Here is an 18982-nt window from a genome sequence, read left to right on the forward strand (position 1 = left end):
CTGTATGGAAAGCTTCCAAACCATATTCATGAATTAAAAGTCTTGATATCAACAGGAGTGAGTTGCCCCCCAACAAATCCTTTAATCAATGCAACCCCAGTGAAATCCTATGTGGTTTTATTAAACACAAAGCTTTTCCTGTAAAATTATATGCCTGGGCTAAATAAAGTGTAGACCGAAGCTAGACATTTAAATGTATATAGCATTGGATTGTATTTGGATGAAATTTTAAAATAGGTGAAACAGAACTTTGTGACAAAGTTGACATCCTGGATGAGAAGACTGGCTGGAGAGAAACAGGAAAGTGGTGTTGCCACTGGGCACACTGGGCTGTGACCTTGAGTGTGGGTCTATAATGCTTAATCTGTTGTATGCATCACTGAGCCTACTGAGGGTCTGTAATGTTCAGTCCGTTTGCATGCATTCGTGAACCTACTGATTGATAATAGTAAGATTTATCGACTTTTAAAAACGGGCATTAAAAAACAAACAAACAAACAAACAAACAAACACACAAACAAACAAAAACCCAAGCAGAATGTTCCTCAGAGAGAAGGAAAGAGAGTAGAGTAAGTGCCCTAAAGATTCAAGACATATGACAAAGCTGTAACAATTAAAGCTGTATAACATCTACATAGGGACAGACAATTGGGTTGTCCTTGACAATACAGACAATAAACACCCACATTTATGGAACATGATTACAGGTCATAGGGGAGAATGAAATGCTCAAGAAATAAAATGGGGGGGGGGAGCAGTTGGTGTCTGTGTAATGAGCAGAGACTTTTATCACACTATACTAAAGGAAATCTGGGGCCACCATGTGTGAGGCAGAAATTTTGAAAGGTTTAAGATAAAACACAGGAAAATACTAGTCAGGAGCAGTGGTGGCTTATCAAAAGAAAAGATTATGCTGAAATCACATAAGACAGACAAGGGCTCTTCATCAGGAAAGATCACAGAGGAGAGGAGACAAGCCACAGACTGGATGATGCTGGCAACACAATCAACAAAAATAGTGTCTAGGACAAAGGATATATGGAGAGAGAGACATCCACCCCATAAAAGGCACCGATGACAGACCAGAGAAACAATTACACCCAAGTCTCACTCAGTGAGTCAACAAGTTTACTGTGGTTGCCACAGCAGACCGAATCCCCTAAGGGCTGCACCAGGTGACTCACGAGAACTCCATGCAGGAATGAAGACGGCTTAGTTAATGGGATACTGTCTCTCCCCAGCAATTGGTTCTGCTTATATAACCTTGGGCAGAGGACTTTGAATCTTATAGCTTTCAGGATTTTCTGAACCTTGTAAGTTTCCTTTACTTGGACCTTGTATATTTTGCTTATTTCCCAGGTCCTTGGATCCTTTCCCTTTGCTCCAGGATGGAGTGTTTGGAAGTTTAGAAGAAACAGTTACACACGAGCCTTTTAAAAGGGAAAGGAAATGACACTCAGTGGAAAAGCAGTCAATGGAGGCAGGCATTAGCACATGAGCTGAACTACTGAAAGGAAAACTCTCGTGAGGAACTGGAATGTGCAAATTAAGAACACAGATGCTTTGTACCCACTGACTAGGCAGAAATTTAGCTGCAGACACTCAGTATTGGTAAGAATGTGGGCGAAGCTGCTGGGAGGGCTTAACCTAGCCACTGTGGAAGCAGGTCTGGTGATATCTTGCCACACAGTAGCTTTGCTGTTCATACAGCCCAACGTTTTCATTCCTAGGTATACCTCTAAGAAATTACTACACATACAGACTAGAATGTTCAAGAATTTTCACAACACTGTAAAAAGTATACATTGTAGATGTTAGTAACAACTGAAACTAGAAAGAATTTTTACAACACTGTAAAAAGTATACATTGTAGATGTCAGTAACAACTGATAACTGGGAAGAATAGGAGAACGTGAGTTGTGTAATGTGTGGCAAACTTTCTTCTCTGTGGAATTGTGGCCAACAAGAGCTATGGGTGCATTGACTTCAGGGAGAGGAGGAGGGAAGAGTGTATAGTAAGTGCTAGAGAAAACTCCAACCATGCAGAGAGGGGACCCAAGTGTGGGCTGCTGACAGAGGCTGGCTGAAGTTTATTTCTGAGCTTAGGTGGGCTCAGATTGGTTTGGGGTGTACAGATTGGGTGGTGAGAAGTAAAGACAGTCAGGAGAGGGCTTGTGGACTGGGGTGAGCTCCCAGGTCGAAAGCTCTGATCCTAAATCAGACAGACAGCTCATGTGGGGATGTGAACCTTGGCTGTCTCAGGACCTAGAGGGTGGAGGGAGTCAGTTTCTGTGTTCCATATCCTACCTCAGAAGGTTTCTGGCCATTAGTTCCAGTCGCAGCCAGGATCCCTTCATCTCTGTATTCCAGGGCTCTACTCACTCTCGACCTCTATGTGTATGTAATACACTGGTACTTTATAATAGTGAAAATCAACTAGTTACAGGAAAAGAAAACAAATACACTTAGGGGAAAAGTGAATTTCAGAAGACTATAGGAAGTGTCTTGGCAGTTGTATGATACACGTTTGAAAAGCCAAAGAACACAGTATTCATAGACACATCCATGTCTAATAAAACCAGCAGAGTGGAGAGCAGAAAACCTGAGGTTAGGAGGAACATGGAGGTGGCTTTGAGGGTGGAATTCCTGCTCTATAACTTGTGTATTTGCATTTTTAGCAAGTATCAAATGTTATACATTGAATATTCCTGTATAAATTATAACCTATAATATAAAATTTCTGTCCAGAACAATCGGTGAAAACAGATAGAAACTCCAGAAATAAGCTGCCAGGCTCCTGCTTTCTTCAGTGAGCAGTGTTATGGCTGTAGGAAGTTACCCAAGTGTCTTGTGCCTCAGTGTTTACATCTGTAAAATGGGAACTGTGGAAATATGTTGTTATTCTGATTGCTAAATGCATTTATAGAGGAAAAGCAAAGTTGGACAATGAGCCTTTGCCAAGGAACAGCTTAGAGTTGAGGGCCAGCAGCTCAGCACCTATTATTCTCAGTTCTCCTATTTGCAAAACAATGGGGGAGGTGGGATTGTGGCAAAACAGAGTATGTCTTGTCAGTGACATATGCACCACATTGGATATTTAATAGTACAATGTGACATTCTAATTTACCCTACTGGATTTCCTAATTTGGAAACTGAAGAGCTAATCTCAAGGTGAAGAACCAGTCATGAAAAGATGACCACATGGGGAGCATGCCTGTTCCCCAGGACAGAGGTGGCTTCACAGGGAAACAGGCACACTCCCCAGGACAGAGAGGCATCGCATGTACGAGGGTCTTCTCACAGCTTGTGGGGATTCTGTTTGAATGCCTGTTAGAATCCCTTCATTTGTGTGCCGTGTACCAGTGTGGGGAGATGTCTCATTCTGGTCCTGAACAAGCACTATCCGCTCCTGTGCTCTCCCCAGGCCCCGTCCTCCTCCTGCTCAGCTTCAGCAAGTGAGACGGAAGCTACTGATGGAGAATTCCCACAGTGAGTGGTAGTGGGCCATGCTCAGGAAGATGCCTCTGTCCTCTGAGAGAAGCCCTGCCTGTGGCAGCTCACTGAACTTTAAGGCCTCTATGCCACTTGGAGTAACAGACTCTAGGAGCTGACCCAGGTGACTGGAGAGGCTGGGCTCTCTTCTTCCTCTCTCCCTCATTTCCTGGTAGGGATAAAACTCTAGATCCGCTTCGTGGAAACAAAAATGTTTCTGCTTTTTATATTGCGCCCCTTGCCCCCCATTTTTCTTTTAAGGTGAATGTGTCCTTAATCCTGACGTGGATTTCCTGCTACCTTCACGAAGCTGTCAGTCAAGGTGGAAGTGAGCTGTCTCTCATTTCCTTTTGGCTTTCTTTCATGTTCTACCGCTGGAGCCAGAGCCCTTGCTGCCTCTCTCTCTGCCTGTCTGCACTTGATGCAGCATTTGTCAATATTAAATTTAATTTGTGCTCAGAGCACTTCACTAACGGTGAAAACACAAAGCTCCCTGAACTTTACCTTCCCCGAGCGTTCAGTCCAGCCAGCATTAGCAAACCTAATGAACTGCAAGCTTGTCCTACCCAAAGGTAGGCCAGTTCTGTTGACTGAACACACCGTATGTTTAGAAACTGACCCTGTAAAACCCACCTGAAATTTATCTACCTCACGACCCAGCGACTCAGCTTGCTCTCTTACAATAGAAGGAATCTGTGTCCGAGTGTCGACCCAGAGCGTCAACATTAGAGACCAACATCAACAACAGACATTTATTGAGCGCCTATTGTGTGCAAGGCACTGTACTAGGTATGGGGCTACAAAGACAAAGAGACAGCTCCTGCCCCCAAGGAGCTTACAATCTAGTCTAACAGACACACAGAAGGAAGGACACAGGACAGTCCAAGGTAGCATGTCACCCTGGGGCACAAGTAGACATCGGGATCTCAGCCTTGTTTTGTTTCGTTTGTCTTGTTTTACATTTACACTTCAATACCCTGAGTAGGTGGGGGAGTGAGCTCTCACCAAGTTACTCCCATGCCGTCTAAACCTTCTGGACAGTCTCAGCTCTTTCCAGAATGTCTTCTGGCACGTGCTAAAACCCAGCCAATCTGTAACCCTCCTCTTGCCCCACTTCCTCAGGCTCTGAATTTTTGTCTGGGTTTGTTTTGTTTTGAGAAACTTCGGAGAGGGTGACATTTTGTCCTGCTTTGTCCAAGGTGGCCCTACTTTTCAGGACTTGAATTCCCCCCTTCCCTAGTCTAGGCCAGCCAGGGGCACATCTACAGTACCTTGTCTTGTAGTGGGGTTGACTGTTGGACCTATCGTTCCACTGCTCCAGGAGGCTCTCCACGAACCCATTCCCACGACAGATCTCGAGTAACAAGCCCAGCAGGAAGACCTGACCAAGCCAACACTGAGGCCTTGAGAACACTGAGGGCAGAAGGATTTGGAGAGGCCAAAGGTGAAGACACACGGGCTCAAGAGAGACAGGAGGATGAAAGACAAGTCTACTCAGTGTAAAATGCTCAGAACCCGAGGAAAGCTGGGACCTTCGTCAGGGTGGGACTCCCTCTGGGAGACCCAGATTCACCGCCCAGGGCAAATATCTGGAGGGTTACAACGTACATACATGGAGCTATCCGCATCCTAACAGAATTTCTACATTTCCCTTCACTTCCTACCATTCTTCTCCCTTCTAAAAGTTCTTTGAAATGTGAAATACCGTATTTACTTCAATATGAGATTATCTGTCTTCATCCTAATGGAGTTCAGGTGGCTCAGAGGTGCCCTGTCACCCAAGGCTACCAAGAGGCCACACAAGTGTACCTTTGGACACAGGGCTTTGCTGTCATTTTTCATTTGGTTTTATGAAGGACCGAGCTCTGCATTCTTAGGACCCATGTGTCCCTGAATTGATCCGTTTCTGTGTCCAGCCCTAAGAAGTATAGAGCAGGATGAAGAAAGCAGAAGGGGTCTCAGCTCCCTAACACCCACTTTTGAGAATGGGAATCACACAGCCAAGTCTTCATGCAGCACACTGAATATTTACCTCCTAATGTTCTTTTAATGCGCGCTTTCTTGGGTGAATATTTACTGTAGAATATTAAATGCGAGATTCCTCTCTTTATGGGCCATTTGAAGTGATTGATTCTGTTTGTGAATCCCTGTATCTTTGCCCGTAATGGCTATCCATTGTAATGGCCTCTGCCAAATGCTCTTGTGTTGAAATAACAGAAGCCATGGATCGCCCAGCTGTAGCATCATATTACTGTGGTCTTAAACGCCAGGAGGAGGCTGACGATACCGCTGGGGAGAGAGGAGAAAGGTAGCATACCAAGTCCGAGCAGGGCTTCAAATATGCCGAAACCGCTGAAGTCTGTGTGCAGGGTGTGTGTCCTATATCAGGGTTTGTGTTTAATGGCATCGGGTGGCATTAAGTCTGATGGCCGTGAGATGATGGTGCTAAGACATGAACCCAATTGCCCACAACCAGGCCCATCAGCATGAGCCGGCCGAGCTCTTGGCGGCGTCCTTAATGCTGCAGTAAAACTGCGACCCAAGTGATCATTTCTTACACTTAGCTACACTATGTTTTGAAAAAAGAAATCACCAAATATTGTAGCTACAAGTGAATTTAAAATATTTTTCTGTGAAAGAGCCAAGACTTTGGGCAGTTGGTTGCTTTTTATTCTTTTGAGTATTTGAGAGGAGGAAATTAGAAAAAAAACCCCGCTTATCTCGATGTTCTTTGTGGGCTTTTTTCCTTAAACACACACATGCACACACATACCACACACCCACACCACACATGCATACACACATATCACACACATACATATCACACATACACCCACACACCCCCACATACACATACACACATACCACACACCCACACCACACCCACATACACATACCACACATACATAACACATATTACACACATACATATCACACATACACCCACACCACCCCCACATACACATACACACATACCACACACCCACATCACACCCCCACATACACACACCACACATACATAACACATATTACACACATACATATCACACATACACCACACCACCCCCACATACACATACACACATACCATATACCCACACCACACCCACACATACCACACACCACACATCCATACACACATACCACACACACACATACCACAACCCCACCCCCACATACATACACACATCACACATATACACCCCACAATAAACACATGTATACCACACACCACACCCACATACACACATATCACACATCCCACTCTTTCGCTCCCCACATATACATACCATTCCCATACCTCCACACCACCCCCACATACACACCCCACACCCCACGCACATACATAATACACATACCCACATACACACACACTATTCCCCCCATAACATACATATATACACACCACACCACACACATACATATATGCATATACCACATCATTATCACACACACACACACACACACACACACACACACACACACACACACACACTCACACCCAAAGATACTCAGACAGTAAGATCAGGTCAGATGGTATTCTTATCCCTTGGTAGTTATGCTTTTCCAAAATTCCATAAGTCTAGGAATTGTCAATGGAACGACTTATATTTGAGCAAACAATCTCTTCAAGGGGTTGTGAAGGTGATCTGTCAACCAACTGTGTGCAGTTCACACCCTTCTTCCTTTGTGCATAAGAACACTGCTTGTGCTGTGGTAGAGTAAAATCCATTTTCCTACAAAAGCTGAGAAGACACTTGAAGAATGAATTCCACTATGCCTTGGACAGCCATTTCGATTTTTTTCTTTTTTCCCGACTTTTGATAACTCAGGCCTTACCACAATAACACTTTGTCTTTGCTGTCCGAATACCTGGGCTGTATTTGCATCTCCACAATGGTACTCTGCATAATGAATAGTTCTACTTAATGAAGAAAATTATCGCCAATTAAGAAGATGGAAAGAACTGCTGGTGTCAGACACTTTATTCACGAGCCCTGTCCTGTTTGTAGAGCAGTGCCTGTTCCCTCATGACATCAGCTGCTGCCTTCGAGTCTGTCATTAGACACACTAATGTCCCTTGGCAGCCTAGCACATTCTTATTTATGTGAGCAGTACAAATTTTCAAAGTAAATCTATAATACTATGCGATCGTGGGTTTGAATAGAGAGAGGAGTCCTTCACACTGTTCTAAACTTCACACTGTTCTAAACTTGCAGCCAGTGGGTCGGAACTGTTCTGTGTCCTCAAAACACGGGCAGCTCTTGGCACTGCCTCCACCCCTCTCCAACTCTTCACTTTGTTAAAGAATCCAGGGATAGTGGTTAAACCAGAGACCCAGGAGGAAGCATGATTTCTACCCAGAGGACCCTGACATCTCCACCCTGATTAGAAGGTTCCTTCTACTGACAAAAGCCACATCAGTCCAAGGGTCTAATTCTGCTGCAAGTGAGAGAGGCTCTGGTGAGCTTAGATTTGCAAGAGGAACTCAGGGGACTTTCTGTTACATTCTAAAGAACAGGAAAGCAGAACTCAAGGAGAAACAGCTTGTATCATCAGTTGCTACTGAAAGAAAAGCTATTGTATCCTTAAATTTCTCTCATTAGCATCTTTTTGTTTTAATAACAGTTTTTGGCTTTCAATCTTGTTCTTTTGAACATTTATGTACATTAGGAAGTGTTATAGCTGTTTTCGTTATGAAACAGCAAATTGCCTGAAGCTGAGAGGTTCAACTCTCACGTGCACACTTCCACGTCAAATACCGATTTCAAGCTAATAACGAGCCTTGTGAATTCAGTAACTCATCAGCCCAATCCTAGCCCATTCCGACCACCGATCAGGATTAAACAGTCAGGAGGAATAAATTGCCACATAATCATAATCTATAAAAATACTGCCTAGAGTACACTAAAAAACTCTCAATAAATAAATAGCAGACATTTGCTTTATGAAAATCATTGGAGATGTGCTCTTCAGAAACACGTCCACACTTTCAGGCCTTTTACAAATCACAAATTTGTCTGACAAATGGCAAAGATTACAGGTCAGGTTAGGTTACAGCCTGATAGAAAAATCCTTTGACGTGGATGTCTGTAAAGAAACGCAACTAAGAGTTGGGCTGCTCCTGTTTCAGATTTGAAGGCAATACTTCAGAGACCTGGAAGTGTTCCTAGCTATGGCAGTGGCTACAGTTGCTCTTTCCAAGAGACAATACTGATTAGAATGTATGCATTCCGGAATGTTCGCTGGCCGCCGGGTTCTGTCCACGGTGCTGAAGGACGCCGCTCTTCTCAGCCACCCATTCAGTTCCCATTTCCCTGCCAGAGGTCAAGTTCTTCTGCCAGACAGCAGGGATGCTATCCATCACGTTCACCCCTCAGAACACAGGCTTATCCTCAGCAGGATTCACAGCGGGTGGTTCTGGTTTCCAGTCTGGTTGGAAAAAGTGAATGTTGAAGGTCCGTGCCCAGTTCTTAAATACCCGTTTCTCTGTAATGAAACGGTGGTGACTGCCCTTGCGTCCTCGTTCGTGAGAGAGGTACATTGTACATTCATCGGGTCCAGAAGGCTCATAGTAATGATAGGGTACGGAAGGGTGCTTTGGGTCCCTGTGGGAGGAAAGTGGAACAACTGTTAAAGCAGAGAGAGCAAAATAATGCGAACACCCAAGCCATACACGGCATGGAATACACTTTGTCAGTGTTACCGTAATGAGCTGATAAACGCAAGCCGCATTTTCTCATCAAAAGAACTTCAGCTGATGACTTTTTTTTCTGATGTTGAAGTAATAAGAAAACAAAAATGTTTTGAGGATCTAACGTTAGGCGCAGCATGAAACAGAGAACTGTGCTGTGGGGTGTTCAGGTCCCCGGGTTTAGGCACTGCATATACACAATTATTTCTCTTTGCCACCTCTCTCTCTCTCTCTCTCTCTCTCTCTCTCTCTCTCTCTCTCTCTCTCTCTCTCTCTCTCTCTCTCTGCTTCCTGTTTATGGATCAGGATGTAATCTCAGCTACTGCTCAAGCACCACATCTACCTGTGTGCTGCCATGCTCCCTGCCACGATGAACATGGACTAACCTCTGAAACTCTAAGCAAACGGCAATTAAAGGCTTTCTGCCGTAAGAGACCTTGGTCATGGTGTCTCTCATAGCACTAGAACAGGACTAAGGCACTCCTCGAGGGCCTTTGCTCCCAATCCTTCACCCTACCTGTCAGCTCCCTTACAGCATAAATCTCCTCAAAGCTGCCATTGCTTTCCTACTTATTGTCTGCCTTAAGACCAGGGATTTACCTCATTTCTGGGACTATGCCTAGTGTGGATGCAATAAACAGTGTTTGAATTTCTCCCCTTGGGGGGAGTGATCAGCTGAATGCCATGCCTCCACAGACGTTTTTCTCCCCTTAGAACCCCAAGTCTGATTTTATCAGGTAAAAACGAAGACAGACAGCAAGCAGCCATTGTTTTATTCCAGTTGTTGTAGACGGGCCATATGTGCAGAGTCTAGTGTCTCTTGGTCCAGAGATTTCAATTCTCTCCCTTCTCTTCATGGGAGACTGATGGCCATAGCATGGTTTTCTATATCTCCCATTTCTGCCTCAAATAAAAAGACTCAGTTGATTTATTTTTCAAGGTGGTAGACCCCTAAATGTGCTCTGGCGTCAGATTAATCTCCATTCTAGAATGGTGCTCCCTCTTCTGGGCTTGAACAGTAAACAACAAGTTTCATCCAGGTGTTCAGCAGACAACCTAGGCATGTCCAGTCTGCTGTCGCATACATCCCAAGATAACTATGAATGTAGCCTAACACAAGTGTAGATCACTGCGGTGGTATGAATAGGAATGCCCACCCCCCCACACACCCACATAAACTCACTGGCCCATAGAGAGTGGCACTATTAGGAGGTGTGGCCTCGTTGGAGGAAGTGTGTTGTTGTGGGGGGACTCTGAGGTTATATATGCTCAAGCTATGCTCAGTGTGATACACAGTCTCCATCTGCTACCTTAGGATGCGGATGCATAGCAATCAGCTCCTCCAGCACCGTGTCTCTCTGGAGGCTGCCATGCTCCCACCATGATGATAATAGACCAAACTCTTGAAACCATAAGCTGGCTTCGATGAAATGTTTTTCTTTATAAGAGTTGCCTAGGTCACGGTGCCTCTTCACTGTAGTGAATGCCTAACTAAAGACAACCACGATGTCATGCCCCAAGGTCAAAAGATTGGACACTCCTGCTAGAGACTCTGAAAGGCTCAAGGTGCTGAATATCTCAAAGTCGTCTTTCAAAGCCTGATGCCTGAGGGCCCTTCTCTAAGAACAGGGGCTCCTGTCCCCAAGACCAGCAACCCTCCTCTTTTTCTTTGGAGGCGATCAATACTCAAATGAGTTTTAGAGTAGCAACTTTCCTGGGTCAGAGATCGAAGTCTTTTATCAGGAGAGGTGTCAAGTCCATGGCTCAGGTAACAGTAAACCTCTGGGCAGCGCCTCCTCTTAGGTTAAAGTTGTTCCAGGAAGAGAGGTTTATTTTTATCATGTCAGCCCAGATTCTGTGCTGAGTTCACACTTTGCATCCCTAATAATCCTGTCTACGATCAGGGACTGCTCACCTGCCCTGTCAGTCACTGCAGATTTCTACCCACCCCAGACCTGGAATAACGCCAAGGTTCAGGAGGAAGCATTTTTAGTACAGAAAATTCATGTTGGAGAAAACTCAGGTCGGAACTGGTCACTACTCACAAACAACAACCAGAGAAGGACAGAACAACTGCCATGGTGAATGCTGCTTGCAATCCTAGCACTTAAGAGGCTGAGGCAGGGGAATCACTGTAAGTTTCAAGCTAGCCTGGGTCATAGAGTCGGGCCTCGTCCAAAGCAAACAAATATCAAAACATAAAACATCAGCAGTAAATAAGTAAATTAGGGGCTGGGGATTTAGCTCAGTGGTAGAGCGCTTACCTAGGAAGCGCAAGGCCCTGGGTTCAGTCCCCAGCTCCGAAAAAAAGAACCAAAAAAAAAAAAAATAAGTAAATTAAAACTCAAACAAGGAAACAAAAACCAAGGGGTAGGCATGTGGGGAATCCATTTCTGCAGGTTCATAGAGCAAGATCTGGAGAAGGAAGGCTGCCAAATTCATTCTGCCACGCTATTGCAGGGGCTAACCTTCTCTTTCATATCAATTCAGGTTTTAAATGTGACTCACCTAGGCTTTAGGCATCTTATTGACATCAATCTACTAAGGAAACAATTAGGTTTCTAAAAATATCATGTGATTGATGTAGTTCCCAGGAATAGAAGGTAATTGGAAGTGGGCTGGAGGATGTTCAGGATCAATTCCCTTATCCAAGAGAACCATCTCTCTGAGTGAAAGCTTATTGGGCTCCCTATTGATCACCTAGAGGGAGATTAGATTTATGTGTTTGGGTACCATGGTTACACAGGTGTCCAAGTGGGCCATTTTTGGAAATAAAAATTGCTTTCGCCTTTTAACACTTTGTGGTGATTTGAATATGCTTGGCCCATGGGAAGTGGCACTATTAGGAAGTGTGGCCTTGCTGGAATAGATGTGCCCTTATTGGAGGAAGTGTGCCCCTGTGTAAGCCAGCTTTGAAGGTTCCTAGTGCTCAAGCTCCACCCAGTGTGAAAGACACCCTTTTTTTGGTTGCCTTTGGATGGAGATGCAGAATTCTCGGCTCCTCCAGCACCATGTCTGCCTGTGTGGCTGCTTTGTTTCCTGCCTTGATGATAATGGACTGAACCTCTGAACCTGTAAGCCAGCCCCAATTAAATGTTGTCCCTTGATAAGAGTTGACTTGGTCATGGTGTGTGTTCATAGCAATGGAACCCCAAATAAGACAGAAGTTGGTACCAGGGTCTGGGGTATTTCTATGATAGGCTTAACCATGCTTTCATTTGGAAGAGTGTTGACTTGGGGACTTTGGAAAGCAGTGGAATGCTTCAAGTGGGACTTAATGGGCCATACTAGTAGACACATGCAAGACAGTGCTGTGGGGACCTGGCTCTAGAGGTTTCAGAGGAGGAGAATTTTAGTATGTACCCTAGAAGAAGTTTTGAGACTGCTTTTGGTATATTTTGGTCAAAAATGTAGCTACTTTTTGCCCTTGTCTGAAGAGTCTGCCTAAAGCTAAGGTGAAGAGATTCAGATTAATTACATTGACAAAGGAAAGCTCAAGTCATCCAAGTTTACTCACACCTGTGAGTTTACCACTGTGTCCTGTGGTTTACTCTTATGAGGAACATTTTGATCAAGCAGTAAGCTTAGAAAGAAAAAAAAACCCAAAATGTAGGCCACAAGTATTAAAGGGGCACCAGGAAGTTCAATGGAGATTTGGAATTCCGTGGAACTAGTGGAATTAAGATAGTGGTGACCTCAGGGCAAGATCCCACCCATCTAAGCTTACTGTTTGTGTTCACAGTTGAACAAGAGTTATAATATGTTAGGTGTTATTATTACCTGGTTACTGCTTTCATTTGGACTTTTAATCTGAAACTACAAGTGGTTTGAGATGGGTTACTGTGTGATGGTCAGTGTGTGATGGACATCATGATGGGCACTGTGTGATGGACACCATGATGGGCACTGTGTGATGGACACCATGATGGGCACTGTGTGATGGACACCATGATGGGCACTGTGTGATGGACACCATGATGGGCACTGTGTGATGGACACCATGATGGGCACTGTGTGATGGACACCATGATGGGCACTGTGTGATGGACACTGTGATGGTCACTGTGTGATGGACACCATGATGGTCACTGTGTGATAGACAGTGTGATGGTCACTATGTGATTGTCACTGTGTGATGGACACTATGTGATGGGCACTGTGTGATGGACATCATGATGGACACTGTGTGATGGACACTGTGTGATGAACACTGTGACAGTCACTGTGATGGGCACTGTGTGATGGACATCATGATGGGCACTGTGTGATGGACACCATGATGGGCACTGTGTGATGGACACCATGATGGGCACTGTGTGATGGACACTGTGTGATGGACACCATGATGGTCACTGTGTGATAGACAGTGTGATGGTCACTATGTGATGGTCACTGTGTGATGGACACTATGTGATGGGCACTGTGTGATGGACATCATGATGGACACTGTGTGATGGACACTGTGTGATGGGCACTGTGTGATGGACACCATGATGGTCACCGTGTGATGGACACTGTGATGGTCACTGTGTGATGGACACCATGATGGTCACTGTGTGATGGTCACTGTGATGGACACTGTGTGATGGACACTGTGTGATGGGCACTGTGTGATGGACACCATGATGGTCACTATGTGATGGGCACTGTGTGATGGACGCTGTGTGATGGACACTGTGTGATGGTCACTGTGATGGACACTGTGTGATGGACACTGTGTGATGGTCACTGTGTGATGGGCACTGTGTGATGGTCACTGTGTGATGGGCACTGTGTGATGGGCACTGTGTGATGGTCACTGTGTGATGGGCACTGTGTGATGGTCACTGTGTGATGGTCACTGTGTGATGGCCACTGTGTGATGGTCACTATGTGATGGGCACTGTGTGATGGTCACTGTGTGATGGTCACTGTGTGATGGGCACTGTGTGATGGTCACTGTGGGATGGTTACTGTGATAGTCACTCCATGATGGACACATGTAGTTCCAGAAACTACAATCCAGAAATGGAGGCACATCTGTGATCCAGATCTTGAGGCTAGAAGGCACAAGCCTTTGATCTGGGTCTTGAGGCATAGTGACCATGAAAAGCTTCCGCTCCAGGTAAGGGTTACATACTTTTAGTCCCAGGAGACAGCCAAGCAGATCTTTGAGTTCAGGGCCAGCATGGGACAGAACAAGTTTCAAGGCACAGGCATGGTGGTACATGCCTTTAATCCTAATATTCAGAAGACAGAGGCAGGCAGATCTCTGGGTTCAAGGTCAGTTTACAGAGCAAGTTCTAGGACAACCAAGCCTAGGCAGTGAAGTTTGTAATAGAACAAGGGGACCATATTCCAGTCCCAGCAAGCAGCAGAATTCAGCAGCTTTGGCCACATGGCTCTGGCTTTAGAGTCCAGAATAAAAGAGACTATTGCAACAATTGATGCTGGTTACCTGGAACTAAAAAACTAGCAGTGATTAAGAAGAGACCAGCATGACTGGAGAGATGGCTCAGTGGTTAAGAGCACTGACTGCTCTTCCAGAGGTCCTGAGTTCAATTCCCAGCAACCACATGGTGGCTCACAACCATCTGTAATGGGATCTGATGCCCTCTTCTAGTGTGACTGAATATAGCTACAGTGTGCTCATATATAATTAATAAATAAATAAATAAATAAAAATAAATAAATAGAGACCAGCATTACTGTGGTGAAATCTTCTGGGAAGTGTTTTCTGAGAGCACAAAGAAGCTGTGTTCCAAAATATAGATTTTGTGCTGGCAGTCAGACTTGGTGATATATTAGAACCATTCAGGTGGTACTGGTTTTGAAGGCATGAAAGGGTCATAGAGAGCAGCTGAGGCTTGGCACTGTGAGAGGCCATGGAAGGCCACTGGTGGAAGTGCAGCCTCAGTTGACCCCTGACTGAAGGGGTCATGCAAAGAACTTTAGGCTTGGCACCATGAAGAAAGCCTGTGAGAGGCTATCAGTGAAACTTAGTTGCAGTAGAAGACCCCAGTGTATTGGAGACACCAGTACCAAGAGCAGTAGCAGCAGTGGAGTGGAGTTCTACAGAGGGCAGAGCTGGAGAAGTGTGCCAGCCCTTTGGAGGAGCCCAGATGATCATGCGTGGATCCCAGACACTGGAACAGGCTGTACTATTGACATTGCCTTGGAGACCCAAGGATGTTAAAGAAGCCCAAGCCATGGGATACTGGCAGAGGAAAGCTGCTGTCAGGGAGTGCAGCCCAGGAGAAAGAAGTTTGTTGCAGTCAACAAAGATGAAAGCCTCGCTTTGGTTCAGTATCTCCTCACTACGGCATTTTGGAATGGTAGTGTATATCCTGTGATGTTGGAACTATGTGATCTGCTTTTTGATTTTGATTTTATAGGGGATTACAGTTAAAAGATTGCATGAATCTCTGGAGAGACTTTGAACTTTGGACTTTTAAATGTTGTTGAGACTGTGAGAGACTGTGGGGACTTTTGAAGTTGGACTAAATGTATTTTGTTTTATTCTGGGCCCCCCATAGACTCGTGTGTTTGAACAAGCCCATGGGGCCCAGGGGATGGAGTGTGGTGGTTTGAATATACTTGGCCCATGGGAAGTGACACAATTAGGAGGTTTGGCCTTGTTGGAAGAAGTCACTGTGTAGGAGGGTTTTAACGGCTCCTGATACTCAAGCTCCACCCAGTGTGGACGAGACACTCCCCCTGACTGCCTGAAGAAGAGAGTCTCCTCCTGACTGCCTTCAGATCAAGATGCTCTTGGCTCCTCCAGCACTGTATCTGCTTGCATGCTGCCGTGCTTCCTACCTTCATGATAATGGACTGAACCTCTGAAACTGCACGCTAACCCCAAATCACTGTCCGCTACAAGAGTTGCCTTGGTTTGGGTGTGTCTTCACAGCAATGGAAACACTAAGGCACACTTTCCCCAGAGAACTGGAGAGCCCTTTGCTGGGCTCAGGATTGCACAGTTCAGGTAGGGTATGAACTGGCTCCAGAATGGGAGTCAGCCTATAGCTGCAATTCACCTTTGCACCCAGGAGGCTTCCTGGCTTCATCCTTTTGTTACACCTTCGACCTGCCTTTCTAAAGGCTGTGTACTTTTCTCTTCTTACCCCTCATCTGATGAGGAATGCCACCACCAATGTCTGTGAATTTTCACACGTGAAGGCTGTATTCAAAGGGATGTGGTGGTGCACTTCATGTCTGGGACCAGGGAAGTGGAAAGGGGATGTTCTGAGGGCAGAATGGCCCAGAGTAAGTTTCTTCTGGCTGCCTCAGCTCCCTAAAGCAAAGAGTGAGTTCTATAGAACAACCTGAAGAGGGCTGGTTTGCTCCTTCATTTTTGGAGAAAGAAGGTAAAGAGGTGGAAGGAATTAGCCTTTAATGCACATGGATGCTTTAAGGAAATACTACGGCTCCTGCTCTACTCCCATAGAGTCTGGTTTATGTCGTAAGGAGAGGGCCCAGCACAGGTGGCTTTTGAAGCACCTTTAAGTTTGAGCATCAAAATAAACAGCAGCACTATTTGGTAATTAAACTCAGGAGGTGAGAGAAACAACCACAAGACGATTGCAGTAGAGAAGCAAAAACACAGAGAAGCAGCTGTGTGAAAAGAATTCCAATGAATAATATATAAAAAAGGAAGAAATACAAAATCACCCCCAGGACAGCGCAGCCATTGTTGAAGGCAAGATGTGCCAGTGAACCAATGCTGGGAAAGAGATGGGAGAGAGATGTTGTCTGCAGGATCTTAATGTATAGCCCTCACGATCCGTGTTAAGGACCGCATGAAGGATAGTCCCTGTACAGTGGGGGAGATCCAGCAGGGATCACAGCAATCGAAAGATGTCAGCAGAGAGGGCAGAAACACAGACCCACGTTCCAGCCTGGTAACTAAGAGGGACCTCAGCTCAGGCAAATCAGGCTATGATGCTAAAGGAATTGCTGGTCTCACCACTTCAGTGAGGGAAGTGAAGTTGGCGATGCTATTAGTGGCATTTTTAAATTTAAGCACGAGGACAGAAGGAAAGAGCGGCACTCGGAAGAAAGTAACACGTGCTGAAGTGGAGGTGTGTGCTCTGCAGGAGAGCGCCGGGAAAGTAAGACACACCCAAGCATGGATGCAGGCTCCTCACGGGAGTTAAGCAAGTGATTATCCCAGAATGAGTCATTTATCCCATTGCAGAAGCTCCCCAAGTTACCCCACTCCCAAAAGGTTAAGACTGTCTTCCCTTTCTGTCTTGATTAGGTGGTTCCAAGGTGCTGACGAAGGCTTAGTTAGCCCTCCAACCACATTCCAAAGCAGGAGACTTTTCTTATTCTCCTGTCCCCAGGATATTCCCTGAGAATCCTACCTCAGCATCATTAGTAATAAGACATACCGACACTATGTGCAGTTTGATCAGAGATGCTCGTAAGACTTTGTCATATCTGTGTTCCCCTTCCCAGTCTAATGACAAAAAAATATCAGATAAATCAGATGTGTGGGAAATTCTACAAAGTGTCTGAGCACCAAGCAGTGCTCTTCAAAGATGCCAAGGCCATGAAGAGACCTGACCATACTGAAGGCACAGTGGGTGAGGGCACTGACATCCTGATAAGGTCCTGGAGGAGGATAAAGGCCATTAGCAGAGCCACGTAGGGCCTCAGTGGAGTCTGGAGTTTGAGCACCACACTGATGCTGATGTCTCAGCTTTGCTAATCAGACCACAGCTATGCAAAAATCTCAGCACAAAATAGCAAATGGGCTCTTTATGCAGACCATCGGTGCAAATATAAAATTATTTTAAACAGATATGTTATAAAGACTATATATTGTATTATCTATGCATGAATTTTAGAACAAACAAAATAAACTCCTTAGGATATGTTCTTCCATTCTATCCGTATAGCCAGGGTACAGAGGTGTGTGTGTGTGTGTGTGTGTGTGTGTGTGTGTGTGTGTGTGTGTGTGTCTGCATGTCTGTGTGTCTCTGTGTGTGTCTGCATGTCTGTGTGTGTCTGTATATGTCTGTATGCTGTGTGTACCTGTGTATGTGTCTGTGTTTGTGTGTTTGTCTGTGTGTGTATCTGTGTGTGTCTGTGTATGTGTCTGTGTTTGTGTGTTTGTCTGTGTGTGTATCTGTGTGTGTGTGTCTGTGTGTCTGTGTCTGTATGTGTCTGTATTATGTCTGTCTGTGGTGGGGTCCCCATGTGTACATGTTCAGTGTTGACAGAAGTGCAGTCATGTTTGTGGAGGACAGAGGACATGAGCACTGCTCTTCTTCTGGTGCTGCCCTCTTTATTTTTGATGCAAAGCCTCTCACTGGCCTGGAGCTCACCAAGCAGGCTAGGCTGGCTGGTTAGGAAGTCCCGGGCATCCTGCTGTCTCTGCCTCCTCAGTTCTGGGATTGCAGTCTTGTGCCAGCACACCTGACTATTTCCCCAGGTGTTCTGAGGCTCCAACTCCAGTCCACACGCTCACAAAGCTGGTACTTTACTGGCTGGACAGCCACCTCAGCCCACGAGGACACGGCTGGAGACTGGCAGTGCAAGTACCTTAGGTCTTAGTTTACATGCTCCCTTCCCATCTCCATTGGCCCTCTCAGCTAATCCCAAAGCTTCTAGTAAACAGATTAGTGTGTGGCCCCCGGGTGGAGTTCAGTGTTGGATTTAGGTACAGGCTTAAGCAATCTCCGTATACTAACAAATTAGTCTTCCCAATGGCCCTATAAGGAACACGCTAAACTCAGGCATAGAAAACCTAAAGAAAGTTCAGGGCCAAGACAGGGACCAATGTCAGCTTACTGCCAATGCTTTATG

General features: G+C 45.4%; 1 protein-coding gene across 2 annotated transcripts in view; it reads right to left on the reverse strand.

The window, feature by feature from the left end:
* Positions 1-4230: 4230 nt before the first annotated feature.
* The window catches only part of St6galnac5 (ST6 N-acetylgalactosaminide alpha-2,6-sialyltransferase 5), a 172497-nt gene continuing 157745 nt past the window's right edge, over positions 4231-18982 (reverse strand). The window contains exon 4 of one of the 2 annotated variants that reach the window (XM_039102815.2): positions 4231-9101. In XM_039102815.2, coding sequence (XP_038958743.1) covers positions 8870-9101 — 232 coding nt within the window. In that variant the 3' untranslated portion in view covers positions 4231-8869. The remainder of the gene's footprint in view (positions 9102-18982) is intronic. The other variant, NM_001271361.2, reaches the window with a different exon arrangement.

This window comes from Rattus norvegicus, chromosome 2, assembly GCF_036323735.1.
Source record: "Rattus norvegicus strain BN/NHsdMcwi chromosome 2, GRCr8, whole genome shotgun sequence".
NCBI lineage: Eukaryota > Metazoa > Chordata > Mammalia > Rodentia > Muridae > Rattus > Rattus norvegicus.